Source organism: Mixophyes fleayi, chromosome 3 (genome assembly GCF_038048845.1).
Source record: "Mixophyes fleayi isolate aMixFle1 chromosome 3, aMixFle1.hap1, whole genome shotgun sequence".
Taxonomy (NCBI): Eukaryota; Metazoa; Chordata; class Amphibia; order Anura; family Limnodynastidae; genus Mixophyes; species Mixophyes fleayi.
Window position 1 is genome coordinate 121,405,153 of NC_134404.1, and position 20,932 is coordinate 121,426,084.

At 39.2% G+C, this 20,932-nt stretch overlaps 1 protein-coding gene across 1 annotated transcript in view; it reads left to right on the top strand.

The window, feature by feature from the left end:
- LOC142143179 (putative cation-transporting ATPase 13A4) overlaps positions 1-20,932 on the top strand; it is a 121,166-nt gene that overhangs the window by 38,529 nt on the left and 61,705 nt on the right. The window contains exons 10-13 of the mRNA XM_075200888.1: positions 5,183-5,252; positions 5,759-5,893; positions 6,020-6,092; positions 16,287-16,418. Of these exons, the coding sequence (XP_075056989.1) occupies positions 5,183-5,252; positions 5,759-5,893; positions 6,020-6,092; positions 16,287-16,418 (410 nt within the window). The remainder of the gene's footprint in view (positions 1-5,182; positions 5,253-5,758; positions 5,894-6,019; positions 6,093-16,286; positions 16,419-20,932) is intronic.

A 20,932-nucleotide genomic window follows, 5' to 3' on the forward strand; every position in this document is an offset into this window, starting at 1 on the left:
TCTCCAGGATGTACACTTAAAGGTGATTCATAGAGCATATATACCACAATCAAGGTGTTGTTTTATGGTTGAAGGAGAGACAGGTCTTTGCCCAAAATGTAAATTCCAAAGAGCGGACTGGTTACACAATTTCTGGGACTGCAGGAAGGTTAGGAGATTTTGGTACAAGGTTGTTAACTTTATTAACCACTCATTCAAGATAGGGGTTGTATTGGCCGCAGAACCTCTTCTGTTGGCTGATTTCAGAAGTTGGAATGACTTCCTACCCTCCTCTGAGGTATTAGCTGCTCTGACGATAATAGTTACGGTAGCAAAGAAACTGATTCTGCGATATAGGACATCACCAGTGCCCCCAAACCTAGGGTTACTCAAAAGTGAAATTTTGGATATTATTTATTTGGACAGAAGAGATACTCTCCCGGACATAGAAAAAGGTGGGGTGAGGTTTCAGAAGAAATGGGGCATCTATATTGAATCGCTGGATTCTCCGGTCCAACAAAACATTTATAAGTTATTTGAATATACTACTTGGTATTTACTTAGACAATTAAGCTAATTTTGGCCTGATCATGGTGATAAGCCTAAACTGATCAAAGGGCATTGTTTTGTTCTCTTGGAGTCTTAGGACTTAAATTTACTCTAGCAGTAGAGAAAATTATGAGAATAATCTCCAGATTCAACCCCTCGATACCCCCTTAAAAACACAGGCAAATATTAGGTTGGAAAAAGGAATGATTTGTTTTGATTATCTGACCTTTGCTAGGTAAAAAACTTTCCCCCCTCCCCTCCCTTTCATTCCTTCCCCTGATCCTAAGTTACCTTAAAAAACTATTTTTTTCTTTTTCTTTTCAGTTTTGCTTTAAGGTTGACAAATACCACTAGGTCACATTCAATGATGTATAAAAATAAAGATATACATAATGTTGATGTATAATTTTTGAAAATCTTGAATGTATTTGAATATATCAAAATAAGTGAGTGGTATTTTATACTTTGTACTTGTACTTTGTAATTGTTATTGTCATTTTTCTGAATTTTGAGAAAAACGAATAAAAAAGATTTAACAAAAAAAAAAAAAATTAGGATCACGAATAATCAAATATACAAATTTATTACAATGCAATCAGAACCACATAAATAAAATACCTATTAATGCTAATCATCAACATAATGGGAAAAAAATACTCAACATGAACTAAGTCACCGTGCACTGTGACAAAGTATCGAATATTAATAAAAAATATAAAAAACGTTGCTCATGAGTGATGCATGGGAAACCACAGCGCTACTATGTGAAATAATATAACAGCTGTCCTACTGTAGCCAATATTGTGGTAAATGATATGTAATAAAATGTTCCAAGAGCCTTTGCAGTAATCTCCCCACAAACAACAGATACTAGTATTAGCCGCGGTCCTCAATCAAAAAATGATAATACATCCCAATAAGGCAGATGGCAATGTCCTGATAGCCATATATAACTCTATAGGGAGCGTGGATGATAAAGAGACAAAGCTCGAACTTTCTTCGTATTATACATTCCAAAAAAGAATTGTTGATGCAATCACTTATATTTTAACTCACAATTATTTTCTTTTTGAAGGGGTACACTACCTTCAGTTAATGGGGACGGCCATGGGGACTAGGTTCGCCCCGAGTTACGCCAACCTATATATGGGTGCGTTCGAGAATGAGCGTATCTGGGGCGGCGACCTTGGGGCGAGCCTGGTCTTCTATGGCTGTTACATAGACGATCTGCTGATCGTCTGGCATGGTACGGATCAGTCAGCTATTGATTTTGTTTCACAATTGAATCTGAACACTTTAAATTTAAAGTTCACTTACTACACCCTTAGTAGGATCTCTATAGATTTTTTGGACTTAACATTATTTGTAGATGGGACAAAAATTGCTTCACGTAATTATAAGAAAAAAGTAGATACGACAATTTTCTACATTTTAATAGTGCATATTACAAACCATGGAAGAGAAACATTCCCAAAAGCCAATTCCTGCGATTAAGACGTAATTGTTCTTCCATCAAAGATTTTGAACAACAGACACAGGCTATGCTTATTTCCTTTAAAGATAGAGGATATCCCTTACAGGATCTATATACTGCCCTAGAAGAGGTGAGACAAATAGATAGAACTACACAGCTTACATATAGTGGTGCAACATCCTCTAAAAAATCTAATAAATTAAAACCTATGGATAGGTATCCAAGTATAATAATCTATCTTATAAAATTAAAAAGATTATTTCAAATAATTACCCCATCTTATTACAAGACCCCATCTTAGGATCGATTCTTTCAGATAAACCAAAAGTGGTCTTTAAAAAGAATTGTAACCTCAAAAACTTACTTGCTCCAAGCTTAGCAAAAAATGCTTATAAAAACAATGGCAATAATGACCTAATTCCAATTTGGTTACCACAGCCATTGAATGGATTATATAGATGTGCTAAGAGTAATTGCATTACATGTAGATTTATACAACACGGAGTTAAAGAAGTTTCTTCTTCTAATACTAACAATAAGTTTAAAACCATAGGATTTGGGAACTGTAACACTGAATATGTCATCTATCTTTACAATGTAGTTGTAACCTCCAATATGTGGGAAGGACTACGAGACCCCTTAAAAGAAGAATAGTTGCGCATAGACAGAATACTCTGAATACATTTCTGAATCATGATGTCTCAAGACATTTTGCAATGGTCCATGATGGTGATCCCTCTGGTCTTACTGTATTGGGTTTGGAGCATGTTAAAAGGACTGAGAGAGGGGGAGATAGATATAACAAACTTTGCAAACAATAAGTAGTTTGGATGCACAAACTGAATTCTATTCATCCAGATGATCTTAATGAATCTATGGAATTGAATTGTTTTTTATAAATATGTTGAGATCCATTTTATTTTCATTTTTATTTATATACATTTTTATTTTTATTATTTTCATTTTCATTTTTATTTTTGCTTATTTTTATATTCTTTTTTTTATTTTTATAATCAATTTATTTTTTATATTTATTATCATTTTCATTTTCATTTTTATCTTTATTTTTATTTTTATTTTAAGATTTATTTTTATTTTTACATTTGCATCCATATCTATAATCATCTTTAATTTTAATTTTTATTTTTATCTTTATATTTATTTTTATTTTTATTATAGTCATTTGCCTATTCATTTTCATTTATCATCATGTATTTGTTTATTGGTATTCTTTCTATTTATATTTAATTTGCCCATTTTTATCATATATATTACATTTTTATTATTATTAGTTTATTTTTATGTTTAAGTTTATGAGTACTTCTGTATTTCTATGTATATTTATAAGAATTTATGTATTATTTTATTCATAATTTCTGCATCTTTATCCCCTTTTTTTGGTCTAATAGAGGTTTTAAATTTAAGAGTATAGTTCATTCTATATTCATCATTTTGATAATAATATAGGTGTATTGGATTTATGAGGTTATTTTATTATATATATATATATATATATATATATATATATGTGTTTTACATTGTAGGGATATATAAGGCAGAAGAATGTCTATAATTGATTCCTCTTTGGTAGAATTTGCCTCTGTTTTTAAGCATACATATACACGCTGATATAGTTGTATGGTGCTTGATGTGATCGCGAATGGTCAAAATGTGTGTTGCATAACACTTAATTAATTGAAGTTGTAGCATATATAAGGCTCTGTGGAACCTGCAATGAGTCTGGATATTCCCTCTGATGAAGTTACATTTCGTAATGAAACGTGTTAGGAGTACTGAACCAACTTTTTAGTTGTTCTCATTCAAATCTCTACCTATTTCTCTGCATTATTATTGTTTTCTCAACCACAGGCTAGTATTGCTGGCTTTTGACTCCGCTTATCAGCATACGGAGCTGTTATACTTTCCATCCTATTTGGTCTCATAAGGAGAGTGTCTGACCTGATTCACCTCCTTTCCTCCTACCCCCTTCTTCCAGCTGGATTTTATCATCAGGAGCTGTTTGTGGTGTCTAATACACAATCAGCTGCGAACTGCGAATACGCTAGGTCTTTCAAATCAGCTCACCACCCGCACATATTCAAGCTATCACTCCGCTCAAGCTGGAACATTATAGAAAAGTTCTTTGTGAGACGCATACCCGATTCGTGAAGGATCTTCATCTCCACTATTATTATTGGTCACCCAGTGTGATCTAAAAGAAGAGTTTCCATTGGAATTATTTCTGAAATTGGTATGTGGAGCGGCTTACTACATTGCGGCCAGAGATAGTGAGTACAAACATCATTAATTGCTCACGTTTAGACTGTTTTGTTCATTTGGGGTACGGAGTAGAACTCCAATTCTTTTTTGGAATATATAATATGAAGAAAGTTCGAGCTTTGGCTTTTTATCATCCACGCTCCCTATAGAGTTATATATGGCTATCAGGACATTACCATCTGTCTTAATGGGATGTATTATCATTTTTTGATTAAGGACCGCGGCTAATACTAGTATCTGTTGTTTGTGGGGAGATTACTTCAAAGGCTCTTGGAACATTATATTACATATAGTTTACCACAATATTGGCTACAGTAGGACAGCTGTTATATTATTCCACATAGTAGCGTTGTTCCCATGCATCACTCATGAGCAACGTTTTTTTTATATTTTTTATATTTTTTATTAATATTCGATACTTTGTCACAGTGCACGGTGACTTAGTTCATGTTGAGTATTTTTTTCCCATTATGTTGATGATTAGCATTAATAGGTATTTTATATATGTGGTTCTGATTGCATTGTAATAAATTTGTATATTTGATTATTCGTGATCCTTCTTTTATTTTTTAGAGTCACACACTCTACAGGTTTGTAGCGCTGCATACGTATTTGATCTTATTGTTTGTTTGTGGGTGGGCGCAACCACCTTGGTTTTTGCAGCAGCTTGTCCTCTGTCTCATATTAATATAATTTCTTACAGCTGGTATTGTGATTCTATGTTTAGTTCAGTATCATACTTCATACATTAATTGTATTGTATTGGCGCCATATCAGGGTTTTTTTTTTGTTTTTAATTGATTTATTTTATGTCTACAGTTAAACATTTTATTGTTGTTTTGTGTTTGAACGGTTCTTGTGCATTATTTTATTATGTATTTATTTATTCTTTACATCTAGGCATCAATTATGTGGCCCTAATACAATTGAAGTAGAAATAACTCCAATATGGAAGCTGCTTGTGAAGGAGGTACAAATAAAATGCATACTTATTTATCTTATCCTACTTTTGTTGTGAACACATATTTTATTTGTATATGCCTTTATATGATGCTGCATATTTTTGAAAACAGAGGATACAATGTCATTGGTTGTATTGGGATATTAGTAAAGCCGTAACTAAGTTACTGTGCCTCATAGCCAAATTGGCCAATGCAAACCAGTTACCCAGTTCCACTCTATTTACATTTATATACCCATTCACACTTATTATATATTTACCAATATGATACATATGTCTAGATTAGGGTTTTCTCCTCAGTGCATGCTGTATTATATTGCTGTCTTATTCAATATGAAGACAGACTTTGGGAAACTTCAGAAGCACTTATCTATCTATGTCTCCCAGGACCCTCTGCTGCCACACCTTATTATATAAATTACTATAGTTTTAGTTATGTCCATGGAAGTTAGAAACATTGTTAGCGGTGAAACTTTATTTATGAAATTCTATATATGTATTCTTTTTTTTTACAGATTTTAAACCCATTTTACTGTTTTGAAGTGTACTCGCTAAGTACATGGCTTGCAACTGGTTATATTGAATATGCTATGGTCATATTAATCTTGACCATCTTGTCTGCTCTTCTTACCATTTACTTGTTGAGAATGGTAAGTTTTATATTGTTTATTTAGCTATATTTGCTCCTTTATTTTTGTTTTACTTCTAATGAAATGTATTTGTTATTGTTATACTTTTATATAACATGTTTTTTTTTCTGTGTTTTATCTCTTTAGCAATCTGTTAAATTGCACCGCATGGTCGAAGACCATAACAATGTTATGGTCTCTGTGCTTCATAAGAATGGGGGTAAGGATGTTTTTTTCTCCCTATATAAAGTAACACCAACTTTTTTGTGCTGATAAATTTTTACTTACTACAGCTTTAAAAAAAATCATTATGAAGTGATCTAACAATATTAAAGTACAACAGTGTTCACAGTCTTGCATTGGTGGATCTATCAACATCAATCAATCCCTCAATCAATAATGGACCTGTGAACATACAGAGTTACCATTACATGCTACTATTTTGTATTTGTTTGGCCGACTGCACAAAATACCTAGGTTCCCACACAATAATGTTAAATGTTAAAAGTAAGTTTGCTTAGGAACTAAACAACTATGCATGTACAACCGGTCTGTCTAGAGTCAGTGCAGGACATCCTACAGGTAAGTATTATAGCATAATTTGATGCTGTAGGCCAAGAATCAATTTAAACAAAGCATACCTTTACATTGCAAATGTACTTTTACAGTCTATTTGACTGTCTACAGTAGATGGATGTAGGATCAATATAAAAGTAGAATAGGGAAACTGAAAAGAAATGATACTTAGAAACTGTAAGACTGAGACTTATGGGGAAATACAATCTCAGTTTATATAGAATTACAGAGGGCCAAAAAAGCAATACTTAGCTATAAGTTTCCGTAGGTAGATAAATAAGCACCACAGTGTTAGTGTTTTGTGAGATAGTAGACTTTGACAGAAAAAAATATGTATTAAGCTGAAATATGCAGCAAACATTTGCCTAAAAGTTCTTTCCCAATATTTAACATTGGGTCCACAATTTTTTTTCTAATACATTAGTATAGCGATATGCTATATAAATGATGCAGAGTAAGTGAATGGTTACTGGATTGAGGGATGACATTGGATTGATTAATATAAACATGCTTGTTACCTGACATACAAAAGTACAACTGATGAATGTGACTTTGTGGAAAACAAAACTGACAGATTAAGTGGCAGAATGAGACTTATTAGCATACATTTGGAGCATTACTCTTTGGGACAGTTGAGTGTCCACTGCTATTACGGCACATTCCGGTTAACTATTTTCATTTAGATAAGTGCCATAAATAAAATATGCACAGATATAGCTAGTGTCAAACTATATTTAATGCTGGGTGATTGTGCTGACATTGCAAATGTGTGCAATACAATTTCTCCATAAATAATGTTAATGTTAATCCCTAAACCAGTTTTATGCACAATACCTAACATAGCTAACAGCATGGTTCTGTTAGGGTTCCCAGTGTGAAAACCACAGACAATAGTTGTAAATGCTAACAGAAAGTCTTTATTATTGAACAAGCATCACATAGGTAACTAGGTGCAGTCAATGGATTAACATCATAAGTCCATAAAAATAACAGGAACAGGGTACCAGGTTACCAGAATTAGCAGAGGCACATGATACTGGATACCAAGCAGCACAGGGTTGCAGGTGGAAGAGGATTACCAGATTTGACAGATGAAGCAGGATACCAGGTTAGCCAGGAGACATGAGGCACTGGGTAGTTGAATGGCTGAGACAGGTGTCAGGATTACCAGGGTAGCTGGGAAGCTGGGGCAAGAAGACTAGTGTCCAGGTATACCTATGAACTGCAGGCATAAGGAGACACTGGATAACATGCATAAATGATGAAGTACAGAGTTTACCAGCTTTAGCAGATGACAAGAGGCACCAGATGATCCATGGGAAAATCAGGGAAAGGAGGGTCAGACAAGCCAGGGGTCAGAAGCAATAGAATCCACAATAATATCAGGGACTAAACAGGAGCAGGTTCAAACAAAGCTGTGATCTGGTTCACAAGATGGAGTGCAATACATAGGAACCAAGCAAGAGTCTAATGCCAGGGTGAAGGTTAGGATCCAAATAGGTGACTCATAGAAACCAGTAGCAAGGACAAAGACAGACGAACTGGCACTGGCCTGTTGAAAAAGGCAGTCTTAAGAAGGCCAGAAACAGGTGATCACAATCCTGATTTGATGATGATGACTTAACCCCTTGCAGACAGGGATAAACTATCCAGGTGTAAGAGCAGCACCTCTGGTAGCAGAGAGGTACAGCAGGCCAAATTCAGACAAAGACAGAGTCCTAAGGCTTCCTGTTGAATCATTGTAAATATATAAAATTGGAGTTAAAAAGGGCAGTTACAGATTGCACTGTGGAATAATAATAAAAAAAAAAATTAAAAATAGGCAGCATAACTCCCCAAATCATCAATCAGCTCCAGCACTAGACATCTTGGGCTGGTTTTCACAACAAAAGAGAGAAAAAACGCCACAGGCTTGTCAGTGCAGTGCTGTTGCCTCTATTGGCAGGAGGACAGGATAATTTAAAGATCTGAAAATCTTGAGTTGTAACTTTGCCCCCCCAAAGGTTCCAGCATAAGGGGCAGTGGTCCCTAAGACCCATGCGCATTATGCCAAAACAGTAAAATAAATAACACACACAAGTAGAATTGAAGAGATAACTTCCCAAAACCATTGTTCACAACTTTAAGTGTAAAATAAAATATTTCCTCTCTTTTTATCCGTCATAGACCGAACGGCTAATCCAGTCTTCTTTTCTTCTTTCTTGATCCAAGATAATCCAAATCAGAAAAAAAGATGGAAAAAATGCCATAAAAATTAGTCACCCACTGAACAATAGATGCAAAATGGTTATGAGTGAGAGTAACTGGCACTTCCTTCACATCCAGCCAGTCACAAGTAGTTTCCCACTCTGGATATTTTGTTATTGGCTGGTGGTAAAGGACTCTCATCTTTGATCATTTTGCAGTGGTTGTTTGTAGTGAGTGGCTGGGTTCTTTTAATTTAGATTTTTCAGGGTTTTCTTTTTTCGTTTATATGACTATATTGGCACAAGAAAGAAAAAAAGCAAATTTCATTAGCTGGTGAGAAAGAGTTCTGTGGAGTCTTTTAGTCTATTGTATTTTATTTTAACTTTATTTTAAAATTGTGTATGTAGGTTTATTTTTTACTATTTAGTTATAATGGGCAGGGATTTAAAGGATGTTTCCAGTTAAAATTTCTAGTCCAGGTGTACCAATCTCCTTAATTGCTCTTACCCCACAGACCAAGTGATTAAATTAGCCTCTGACAGGCGAGGGGCTATCGGGCTTTTTGTACCTGTACCCCACACAGAAGTATCAGCCCTATTCTGACTAGCATGGGCCCAGGCAAGACTGGGCCACTATCCTCGAAATATAGTGCTGTTTCAGGGGCAAAAGCAGGATTTCTAGAGGGAGGGTTTGCATATGTTTGACTTTGAGACAAAGCAAAAACAAAACAAAAATAAACTTGCTGCAATAAAACGGCAACAGACACTTTTTTGTAGTTAAATTATTTGATTGCAAATAAGAAGTTTGGTTGAATCACAGAGTGTATGAGGCAGAATCAGGCTGGACTGGGGGGTCAGAAGGCCATCTGCCCCCTGGGCCAGTCCCATCATGGGCCACCTACATTTTTTAGCTTTAAAATGTTCCTAATAGGCTGCTGAATCGAGTCTTGCCCCCAGGCTAAAACTTGCCAGCCCTCCCATGGTAAGAGGTAATCTAATAACAACTAGTGCAGAAGTAACTAATGAGAGGTGTTTGCTCCAGTGTTTACATTTGTCAGTTTTATTCCCGGTTTTCTGGAAATTTTACCCTAATCAGGAAATTTTCGTAAAAGCCCGGTAATTCTAACTTATTTTAATATTGTAAAAAATATGGCCACCACCGGGTTTGCGAGATTTGTTTGGCAGTGCATGGATAGGAGAGATTTTTTCAAATGTAAAGTATGAAAATGACAAAGAAAAGTGGTACTGTGTCCATATGTACAGCATGAAAATTAAATAATGACTGTGGAGTGTCCATATGTAATATGTACAGCAGAAGAATTGAATAAAATTAAGTAGTAATGTGCAGTGTCAGTATGTACAGCATGAATTTGACATAAATAGAAGTGGTAATGTGCTGTGTATATATGTATAGCATGGAAATGACATGAAGAGAACTAATACTGTGCAGTGTCCATGCATTCAGCATAGCAAAACAATTCAGAATCACATACAAAACAGAAATTAGGCAATTGTGCTGTACTCAGAAATGAAATCTAGAATTAGAACAGTCAAATGTACATACATGTAATAAAATGTTACATAGAAAAGAATGAGGCATAAATTAAGCTGTACATTAATGTGAACAGTGCTTTAAATAAATCTGACCATCTAACCAAATTAATATTATGCTACAAAGCCAATATTAATATCCTCTCACACCCAATTAAAATTATAACTATTAAAATTAGTGTTATAGCTACTTACCCAGTACTACACATCGGGTCATTTATGTCTGTATTTTCTATGTGAGACAAACACTAGAGCATTATATACAAAACTGTAAAAATAATACACTATTGACAAAAGTGATGGTGGCCATTTTGTTGAGGCCAATGGTAATGAAATCATATGCAGATGCTCATGGAAATGTTTTCTAGGCTGCAGACAATGTGTTATAGTTTATTTAATATAGATATATATATATATATATATATATATATATATATATATATATATATATTAATATACCTATTAACTGGAACGTTTCATAATTAGAGAAAGGGGGATTTCTGGGTAACTTGAACTTCCCCCTTAAGTGTGCCCCTATGTTTGTATTTTTCTGCTGTCTTGGAATAAATACAATGCTGATAGAGTTTAATCGCAGCACTCGCAGTTCTTCAATATAAGTTTAATGCTTATTTTAGCATGGAGTAGCATTTGTATAATCCTGCTCGCCCTTTCGATTCAGTCGCCAGAGCAAGAACATGCATGGTGACATGATATAACGACATGGTGATATGTTGACATGAGTAGATGCTGGAAAGAATAAATATCTCTCTGGATGATTCTTGAGGTACAGCGATTGCAGGAAACAGAGCAGAAAACTTCTGCAAAATATTCAATCTACGAGAACGAAAACAAAGGTTTAAAGCAAGATATTATTATTGATAAAATGTAACCTACTGTAAAATTTATAGGGGCATATTCAATTAAGTGCAAAGTGCCTCCAGAATGGACCCAAAGGCACTCCGCATTACCCCAACATTGCGGATTTCCCTTTGCTCCCCATAGGGTTGCGAAGGGAAATCTGCGATTTTGCGGTAACGCAGTAACATGAAAAATGTGAAATTAAATATGCCCCATACATTTTCAAAGGGTAGAGAACATATTATAAAGTTTTTGAGCAAACCACATCTACTGTTTAGTACTGTGTCTCAATTCTTGCTTCTTAATATAGTACTACAAATCATTTTTAGCTGCTAGGCTTTGGTTCTCTCCCAATTTAGTGCATTTCTATGGTTTTGTGGATTTTGTTTTGTCCATAAATAGTAGAGATGGGCGGGTCCGGTTCTCCGAGAACCGAACCCACCCGAACTTTGGGTATCCGAGTACCGAGCTGAGCAGCTCGGTACTCTCCCGCCAATTCCGAATCCAAATCGAGGCCGAACGTCATTGTGACGTCGTCGGATCTCGGGACTCGGTTCTCGCGATACTTCAACTTTATAAATACACGCCTCCACAGCAATCCATCGCCATTTGACAGAGGGAGAGAGCAGGGTGTAGTCATAGGCTAATTAGAGCAGGGACAGAGAAAGAATACAATATTGTTCTTGCAATTGCTCTAACCAAAATCGCTAGTGCAGAGAGGAGGATAGAGGTTTATTATTTTTTCTTCATATTTGGCACTCCCCAGCGCTTTTGGGTTGTCCCCCATAATTGTGCATTAATATTTCTGGCTGTCAAAAGTCATATCTGTCAGCAGTATCTACTCAATAAATGTTAGCACTCCTCAGTGTTTTTGGGGTGTCCTCTCTAATTGTGCATTAATATTTCTGGCTGTCAAAAGTCATATCTGTCAGCAGTATCTACTCAATAATTTTAAGCACTCCTCAGTGTTTTTGGGGTGTCCTCTCTAATTGTGCATTAATATTTCTGGCTGTCAAAAGTCATATCTGTCAGCAGTATCTACTCAATAATTTTAAGCACTCCTCAGTGTTTTTGGGGTGTCCTCTCTAATTGTGCATTAATATTTCTGGCTGTCAAAAGTCATATCTGTCAGCAGTATCTACTCAATAAATTTTAGCACTCCTCAGTGTTTTTGGGGTGTCCTCCCTAATTGTGCATTAATATTTCTGGCTGTCAAAAGTCATATCTGTCAGCAGTATCTACTCAATAAATGTTAGCACTCCTCAGTGTTTTTGGGGTGTCCTCTCTAATTGTGCATTAATATTTCTGGCTGTCAAAAGTCATATCTGTCAGCAGTATCTACTCAATAAATGTTAGCACTCCTCAGTGTTTTTGGGGTGTCCTCTCTAATTGTGCATTAATATTTCTGGCTGTCAAAAGTCATATCTGTCAGCAGTATCTACTCAATAAATGTTAGCACTCCTCAGTGTTTTTGGGGTGTCCTCTCTAATTGTGCATTAATATTTCTGGCTGTCAAAAGTCATATCTGTCAGCAGTATCTACTCAATAAATGTTAGCACTCCTCAGTGTTTTTGGGGTGTCCTCCCTAATTGTGCATTAATATTTCTGGCTGTCAAAAGTCATATCTGTCAGCAGTATCTACTCAATAATTTTAAGCACTCCTCAGTGTTTTTGGGGTGTCCTCTCTAATTGTGCATTAATATTTCTGGCTGTCAAAAGTCATATCTGTCAGCAGTATCTACTCAATAAATGTTAGCACTCCTCAGTGTTTTTGGGGTGTCCTCCCTAATTGTGCATTAATATTTCTGGCTGTCAAAAGTCATATCTGTCAGCAGTATCTACGCAATGGATTCAAAGCAGTCCACATATGATCTAAATGAGCAACCAGGTTCTGTCACCAGTCCTGATGTTAGTGTTCCCAGTACGTCATCTGGCCAAGGCGATGTCAAACAACAGAGTGTTTTCAAATTAGTGCAAAAAACAAAAACCAAAAAAAAATTTACTGTATTGAAGCGAAAAAGCAGTGTAACTGAGCAAAAGTTAAGTGACGATAAAAAAAAAATTGCAAGCATGCCATTCTACACACGCAGTGGCAAAGAGAGAATGAGGCCTTCACCTTTGGCTATTAGTGGCAGATCCCAAAAAGTTACCCAGCCTACAATTGGTGCACAACTACTGTTACGCGTCAAAGCCGAGCTGCAAGATAACAGTGAGGCATTACAGGAGAATATTTGCTCTGATTCACAAATGACAACAATCCCTGTGGAGAGTCCATCCAACAGTGGGATGTCTAATCGTGACCATTCTGTTAGTCTACCCATAAAGAAGGGCCCTTTCAGCAGTTCTGCTGATATGTGCCTGAACAGCCCGAGTGTAGCCGGTGATACACCAAGTGAGGATGACACTTTGTCTTTAGAAGAGGATGTGGGGGAGATTTGGGTATCCGACGATGAGGATGCGGTTGATTGTGTAAGTCCTGCAGCAGTGTGGCACCAGTGGGAGCAGTTCTGGCATGTGAGGTTCTGGCACCAATATGCACTTTCCAAACACAAGCAGGGATGACGCAGGGGGCAGACCACAACAGTTTGACATCTGGGCTGGTTTGAAGGATTTGTCAAAAAAATGTGTGACCTTGACCATAATTCCAACCAATCCTACTATTAACATGCAAAGGATGGTGGAGGGCCTATCAGGGATTAAACTGTATTTTTCATAATTTTCACTAATAATGTTTGGGTGTAATATACACCCAAAGACGAGTGCTCAATTGCTAAGAGTCATTGATGGAGAGGAAGACAAGCAGGCTTGTCTGTAGAATTTGCAGGCAAATTGTGCTGCGTTATATAGGTAACACCCAAAGAGAAGAGCTCCATTGCTCCATTGCTAATTGTAATTGCTGAAATAGAAATAATAGGGCTGACAGTCTTGGTCTAAATCTGCAGTTACATTTTATTGTACCATAGCTCACTGCGAAACTGGAGAGGTGGCAGGGTTTAGTGATAATCTTCCTCCAACAATACTAATTCATCCCAATATCCCAATATCATAGAAGTCTGTGTAGTATGATGTAATTGCTGATAATGGCCTTCCAAAGGGAATGACTAGTTGATTTTAGGGCAGAGCTGTCACGGTTTTTGGGCAATTCTTTTACAGCACAGCAAATATCAAAATGTTTAGCGGACTCATCTGCATCACCACTGGGTGTCTTGGGAAAGCAATTTCTTTTACTACAAGCAGTTGCCAGAGAAACTGAAGGAGAAGACGTCCCAACAAGATGTTGATAAGTCTGGGATCCTTGCAAAGAAAATTAAGTATTTCATCTACAATTAAAATATAGTTAGCACATTTACTTTGTTTTATTGCACACTATAATTTTATGTAGCACCTTTTCAAAATCTATTATTAAGGCAATCACTTGACTCAAGCTAACCGTGTCTGCACTTTCTTCACAGGTAACTACTTCGCTGGACTAAAGTATATTCCCCTCAAATGCTAATCTTCTTGCAGCTGCTGTATTCTCCTACATGCTGTTGCAGAAACCACAAATTGACCCTAAATGTTTATGGACACAAACAGCATCTCCTGCATGTCATTTTTCAAAAGTTCTGTAACACCAAGTTGATAGTGTGTGCAAAACAGGAAATGTGATGGAATTCAGCCCCGCTGTAATGCTGGACCAATATTGGGGTCGTAATCAGAAATGACATATCCTCAGGAGACTCCAAGCAGGATTAGCCATCTTTCAATGACATCCCTTAGTTTTTGGAACAGTTTGTCAGCTGTATGCCTCTTAGTGAAGCTGCTGATACACAGAGTAGCCTACTTCTCAAAAATGTGATGTACCTGGGTACATGCTGCTGCTGTCCATGCTGGGGAAGGCGAATGACCAACCCAGTGGGCTTTCACAATCATATAATATTTTGTTTGCCCAGTTACGCTTGTACACATATCTGTGGTTAAGTGTACAGTGGGTAGAATACCATTTTGTCACCCAATAATGACATTTTTAGTAAACTTTCGGTACAGGAGAGAATTAGCTTTTCTAGTAAAATGGTATAGTGATGACATTTGCTAACAGGGACATAACACCTCAATTAAATGTCTTAAACCAACTGTATTAATAGTGAACATTGGACGCAGATCTAACACTAGCATAGTACCCAGGGCGTCTGTGATCCGCTTTGCGACTGGGTGACAGGTTTCATTCTTGCTTCCTCTTGCAGAGGATTGTTTAACTGCCAATTGTTGGGGGGGAAGACTGCAGGTGCTGGGATGTAGATGAGAGAAGGGAGGTAGATTATGCTGGAATGCTTGTTGTTATTTTTTTTTTAACCGAAGTTTCTGATTTTCCCAACAGTTTTCCAATAACTCGCTGAAAAATGACGAAACATGGATGAGGATCCCAGATGGTTAAGGTCCCTACCTCTACTGAGTGTGGCTTTCAAAATGCTACAAATGGATAGACAACTCTTGCCAGGATTCGTGTAAAAATAATTCCACACTTAAGAGTGGATTTTTGGTCTTATGCCCAGGCATGACAATGGCCTTTTTGTTATCACTGGCAAGAACTGCAGCAATTTTTCTTTTCAAGTGTATGAAAATCATATTGTGACATAGGAGGTGTTCAAAATTGAATAAAAAATGACTGGAAATTAGTGTTACTGAGGTTAATAATAATGTAGCTACAAAATAATACCTAAATTATGTTATTTTAGCACCAATAAATGTAATTTTTATAACAAATTGCAAAACAAAACCAAACAAAACCAAAACCAAAACCAAAACACGCAATGGCGGTTTTGCAAAACCAAAACCAAAACCAAAACACAACGGTAATCCAGATCCAAAACCGAATCCAAAACCAAAACACGGGGGTCAGTGACCATCTCTAATAAATAGTAACATTTATATGATTGATCAACTCTCAACATGCTGTTTTCAATATACTGGGTGTTGGTTTAGTCTCCAGTTACCAGAGCTGGTGGCATCATAGCTGAAGCTAATCTTAATGCAATAGCTAGCTCATTGAGAAGAGCATTCAAACATGAAGAGATTTCTGCATAACCTTTCATAGGACTAGATTTATCAAACTTATCAGGTATGATATGGACAGTGTAGCAATATAGTATTGAATGCCTTGGTCTGCTGTCAAGACTCTTGGGATGAGTAATAGAAGCATACAAATGTTAGTGTGCCTTGACTCCAAATAGCATCTCTGTAATAATCCAATTTCTTCCTTACAGTGACTAAAGAAATTAAATCCAAATACCTGGTCCCAGGAGATGTTATTATTTTACCAGAGAAGAAATGTAATCTGCCTTGTGATGCTATATTGATATCAGGGGGATGTGTTGTAAATGAGAGCATGCTGACAGGTATTTTAAACTAATACATATTCTATAAATTGTATTTAAATACCTCCATATAACTGTTACGAGCCGCGGCGGTGCCCAGCCGCCGCGACTCACTCACCTGCGTCCCGGCCGTCGCTATGGCGACCGGGACGTCACTTCCGGCCCTGACCCGGCCGTTGCCGGGGAAACGAGAAGACGCTTCAGCGCTGCGTCCCGGCAATGAGAGGAAGCCGGGCGCAGCGCTCACCATATGTCCTAGCCTGTGGGCTAATTAATGCAGCCTATTAATTATGCTGGGGGCTGTGTCTAATTCAGAGCTAGGCTCTGATTGGTGGCCACTGGTATTTAAGGCAATGAGGTCTGCTGCCTCATTGCCGGTTATAGCTCCTGTGTTCCAGTCTGCTAACCTGCTAGTTCCTGTCCTGTATCCTGATATCTCTATTTGACTCCCCGTGTATGACCCTTGGCTTTGATTTGGACCTTGCTCGTGTTTCCTGTGACCCTGATCTTTGGCCTGTTTACCCGTTCTGCTATTTGCCTGTGACCCCTGACCTCAGCTTGTTCATCGATACTGTTGTCTGCTGCTGGCCCTTGACCTCTGCGTGGACCTGACTCCTCTTGCCTGGGTTCTCCCCAGCTGGTACGCACTTCACGACCCTCTGTCAGTCTGCGGCCCAGTCTGTCCCCACCATCAGGGGCTCCAGTGAACACCTGACTGGCAGAGTAGATTCCGGGTTGTGTTGTGCCGGCTGGAGGGGTTCCTAACATTATAACCGGCCCACTCACGGAGACGAGGTTGGAATGGATGCAAGTGGATCCTCACCGTCTCCGGCACAAGCCCTAGCAGCCCATGTTGAGTACTTATATCAGATGATCCAGGGATTGGCTGAGCGTCTGTCTGTTCAAGAAGAAGCCGCAAAAGTGTCACAACCCACTCCAAGTTCCGTCTGTGAACCTAAGATGAACTTGCCGGATCGCTTCTCTGGAAATAGGTCCCTGTTTCGGAATTTCAGGGAGAGCTGCAAGCTCTATTTCCGATTGAGACCCCACTCCTCCGGGTCAGAGCATCAAAGAGTCGGGATTATCATTTCCCTTCTACAGGGTGACCCCCAGTCCTGGGCGTTTTCCTTGCCGCAGACCAGTCCTGCCATGCAGTCAGTAGACGCTTTCTTCGAGGCGTTAGGTCTACTATATGACGACCCGGACCGTACTGCCTCCGCTGAAACTCATCTACGGGCCTTGAAACAAGGCCGGCGCTCGGCAGAGGAATACTGCGCTGAATTCCGTAGATGGTCACCTGATAGTGGATGGAATGATCCTGCCTTGCGGAGTCAGTTCCGTCTTGGCCTGTCGGAACAGGTCAAAGACTCTTTGGTGCAGTACCCATCTCCTACCTCTCTGGAGGATCTGATGCACCTCTCCATTAAAATCGACAGGAGATTTAAAGAGTGGAAAATCGAAAAGGAGACATCATCACCTCTATCCGGCTTCATTCCTGTTCCCACGGATGGTGAGGAACCCATGCAATTGGGGGCGTATCGTCTCTCCCCTGAGGAAAGAGACAAGAGAAGATCACAGGGCCTATGTCTCTATTGCGGCACAAAAGGCCACTTCTCCCGTTCCTGCCCGAATAAGCCGGGAAAAGAGCATGCCTAGGGAACGAGGGGAAAGTTCACCTAGATCTGCAGATTGTCTCCCCGAAAAACGCCATATTGATCCCTGCACAGCTCATGTTTAGTGCTCGTTCAATGGACCTGTCCGCCTTCGTTGATAGTGGAGCTGCAGGCAACTTCCTGGACATCGGGTTCGCCCGCGCTGCTAAAATTCCGATGGTAAAACTCAAGTCCGCTATTACTGTCTGTGGATTAGATGGAGGTCCGTTGCCTGGTGGCAAGATTTCCTGGGAGACCTCGCCACTACAATTAAAAATCAGAGCTCTCCATTCAGAGTCAATAACCTTCCTTCTTATCGATTGTTCATCAGTTCCCTTGATCTTGGGACACCCATGGCTTTCCCGTCATAACCCTGTCATGGACTGGGTAAAAGGAGAAATTGTCCAGTGGAGCTCTTACTGTACACAGTCCTGCTTGTCACTGCCCCTGCGGGTGATTCAGTCTATTCCGGAGCAGCTTCCCTCACAATATCATGAGTTCTGGGATGTGTTCTCCAAGAAAGCTGCTGACACCTTACCACCTCACCGTGACTTTGACTGTGCCATCGAGCTTATTCCTGGTTCCAAGTTGCCTAAGGGTCGCCTGTACTCTCTCTCTGGTCCGGAGACCAAGTCCATGCAGGAATACATTGAAGAAAATCTGGAGAAGGGCTTCATCAGGCCATCTAAATCTCCCGTAGGAGCAGGATGCTTCTTTGTATCCAAAAAGGACGGAGGACTAAGACCCTGTATTGATTACCGGGGATTGAATCTTATTACAATCAAGAATACCTATCCCCTTCCGCTCATCTCCGTATTATTTGATCAGCTGAGAGGTGCTACTGTCTTCTCAAAAATCGATCTTCGTGGAGCGTATAACCTCATCCGTATCAAGGAGGGAGACGAGTGGAAGACGGCATTCAATACGCACTCTGGCCATTATGAATACTTGGTTATGCCGTTCGGTCTTAGCAATGCACCTGCAGTATTCCAGGACTTAATCAATGAGGTTCTTCGGGACTTTCTTGGTAGTTTCGTGGTCGTCTATTTAGATGATATCCTCATCTATTCCAGATCTCTGTCTGTACATCAGAATCACGTTAAACAAGTTCTACGAAGACTGCGAGAGAACCACCTTTACGCCAAACTAGAAAAGTGTGAGTTCGAGGTGCAGAAAGTATCCTTTTTAGGTTACATAATCTCTTCTGAGGGATTCTCCATGGATCCAACTAAGGTTCAGGCTATTCTAGATTGGGTGCAACCAAACAACCTTAAGGCGGTGCAGATGTTTCTGGGCTTCTCCAATTATTATAGAAGGTTCATTCCAGGTTTTGCGGACATCGTGGCTCCCATTGTCGCCCTAACCCGTAAAGGAATGGATCCAACTAATTGGTCGCCTCAAGCAGTAGCCTCATTCGAAAGCCTGAAAAAAGCCTTTGTCTCTGCTCAGGTCCTTAGACACCCGGATCCAGCTAAATCATTTGTTCTTGAGGTCGACGCCTCTGACGTCGGTGCTGGGGCTATACTATCGCAGAAGGACCCTCATACTAATCGTCTACACCCGTGTGCCTATTTCTCCCGCCAGTTCTCTTCAGCAGAAGCCAACTATGATGTCGGGAATAGGGAACTGTTGGCAATCAAATGGGCCTTCGAGGAGTGGCGACATTGGCTGGAGGGTGCTCCACATCAGATCTCTGTTATTACCGACCACAAGAACTTGCAATATATACAATCGGCCAAACGTCTAAATCCCAGACAGGCCCGTTGGTCGTTATTCTTTACCCGGTTCAATTTCCTGATCTCCTATCGACCGGGTTCCAAAAATGTCCGGGCAGATGCTCTGTCCAGAAGTTTCTTAGCACACCACGTTCCAGTTTCGAACCCAGAGCCTATTATTCCTCCTTCCATAATCCATGTTGGATTAACCCAAGATCTGAGTATCACACTTCAGAGATTCCAGAAATTAGCCCCTGATACTACTCCGGAACAACGTCTTTTTGTTCCAGTCCATCTAAGGAAGGCGGTTCTTGCAGAGGCGCATAATAGTAGGTCTGCTGGACACCCTGGAGTTTATAAGACGCTGGAGATCCTTTCCCGTACGGTCTGGTGGCCATCCTTGTCCGCTGACGTCAAGAGTCATGTCCTCTCGTGTGAAATTTGTGCCAGGAACAAAGTCCCCAGGACTCGCCCGGTGGGTCAATTGCTTCCATTGCCCATTCCTGCAAAACCTTGGACACATTTGTCCATGGATTTTATTGTTGATTTGCCACCTTCTGCAGGACATAATACTATTTGGGTTGTGGTGGACCGTTTCAGTAAAATGGCACATTTCATCCCATTAACCAGGCTTCCTACAGCTCGAGATCTGGCCATTCTCTTCATACAACATGTTTTCCGGCTCCATGGACTTCCTTCCGATATTGTTTCTGATCGTGGTTCACAATTCATAGCACAATTCTGGAAATCCTTCTGCACCCTCCTCGGAATCCGGATCAGTCTGTCATCTGCATACCACTCTCAGTCTAACGGGCAAACTGAAAGGGTTAACCAAGCACTTGAACAGTTCCTCCGACGTTATTCCTCAGAATTCCATGACAACTGGTCATCTTTGCTGCCTTGGGCAGAGTTTGCCTACAATAACTCATCTCACTCATCTACTCAAACTTCCCCGTTCTACTGTAACTTCGGTTTCCATCCCAGGTCTAATTCTCTGTACTCTCTCAAATCTGCTGGTATTCCGGAGATTCATTCCACAGTTGCTGATCTGAAAGTAATTTGGGGGAAAGTTCAGTCCTCCTTGAAAAAATCCTCATTGTCGGCCAAAATTTTTTCGGATCGCCACCGTACCACCTGCCCATTCAAAGTGGGCCAGAAAGTATGACTA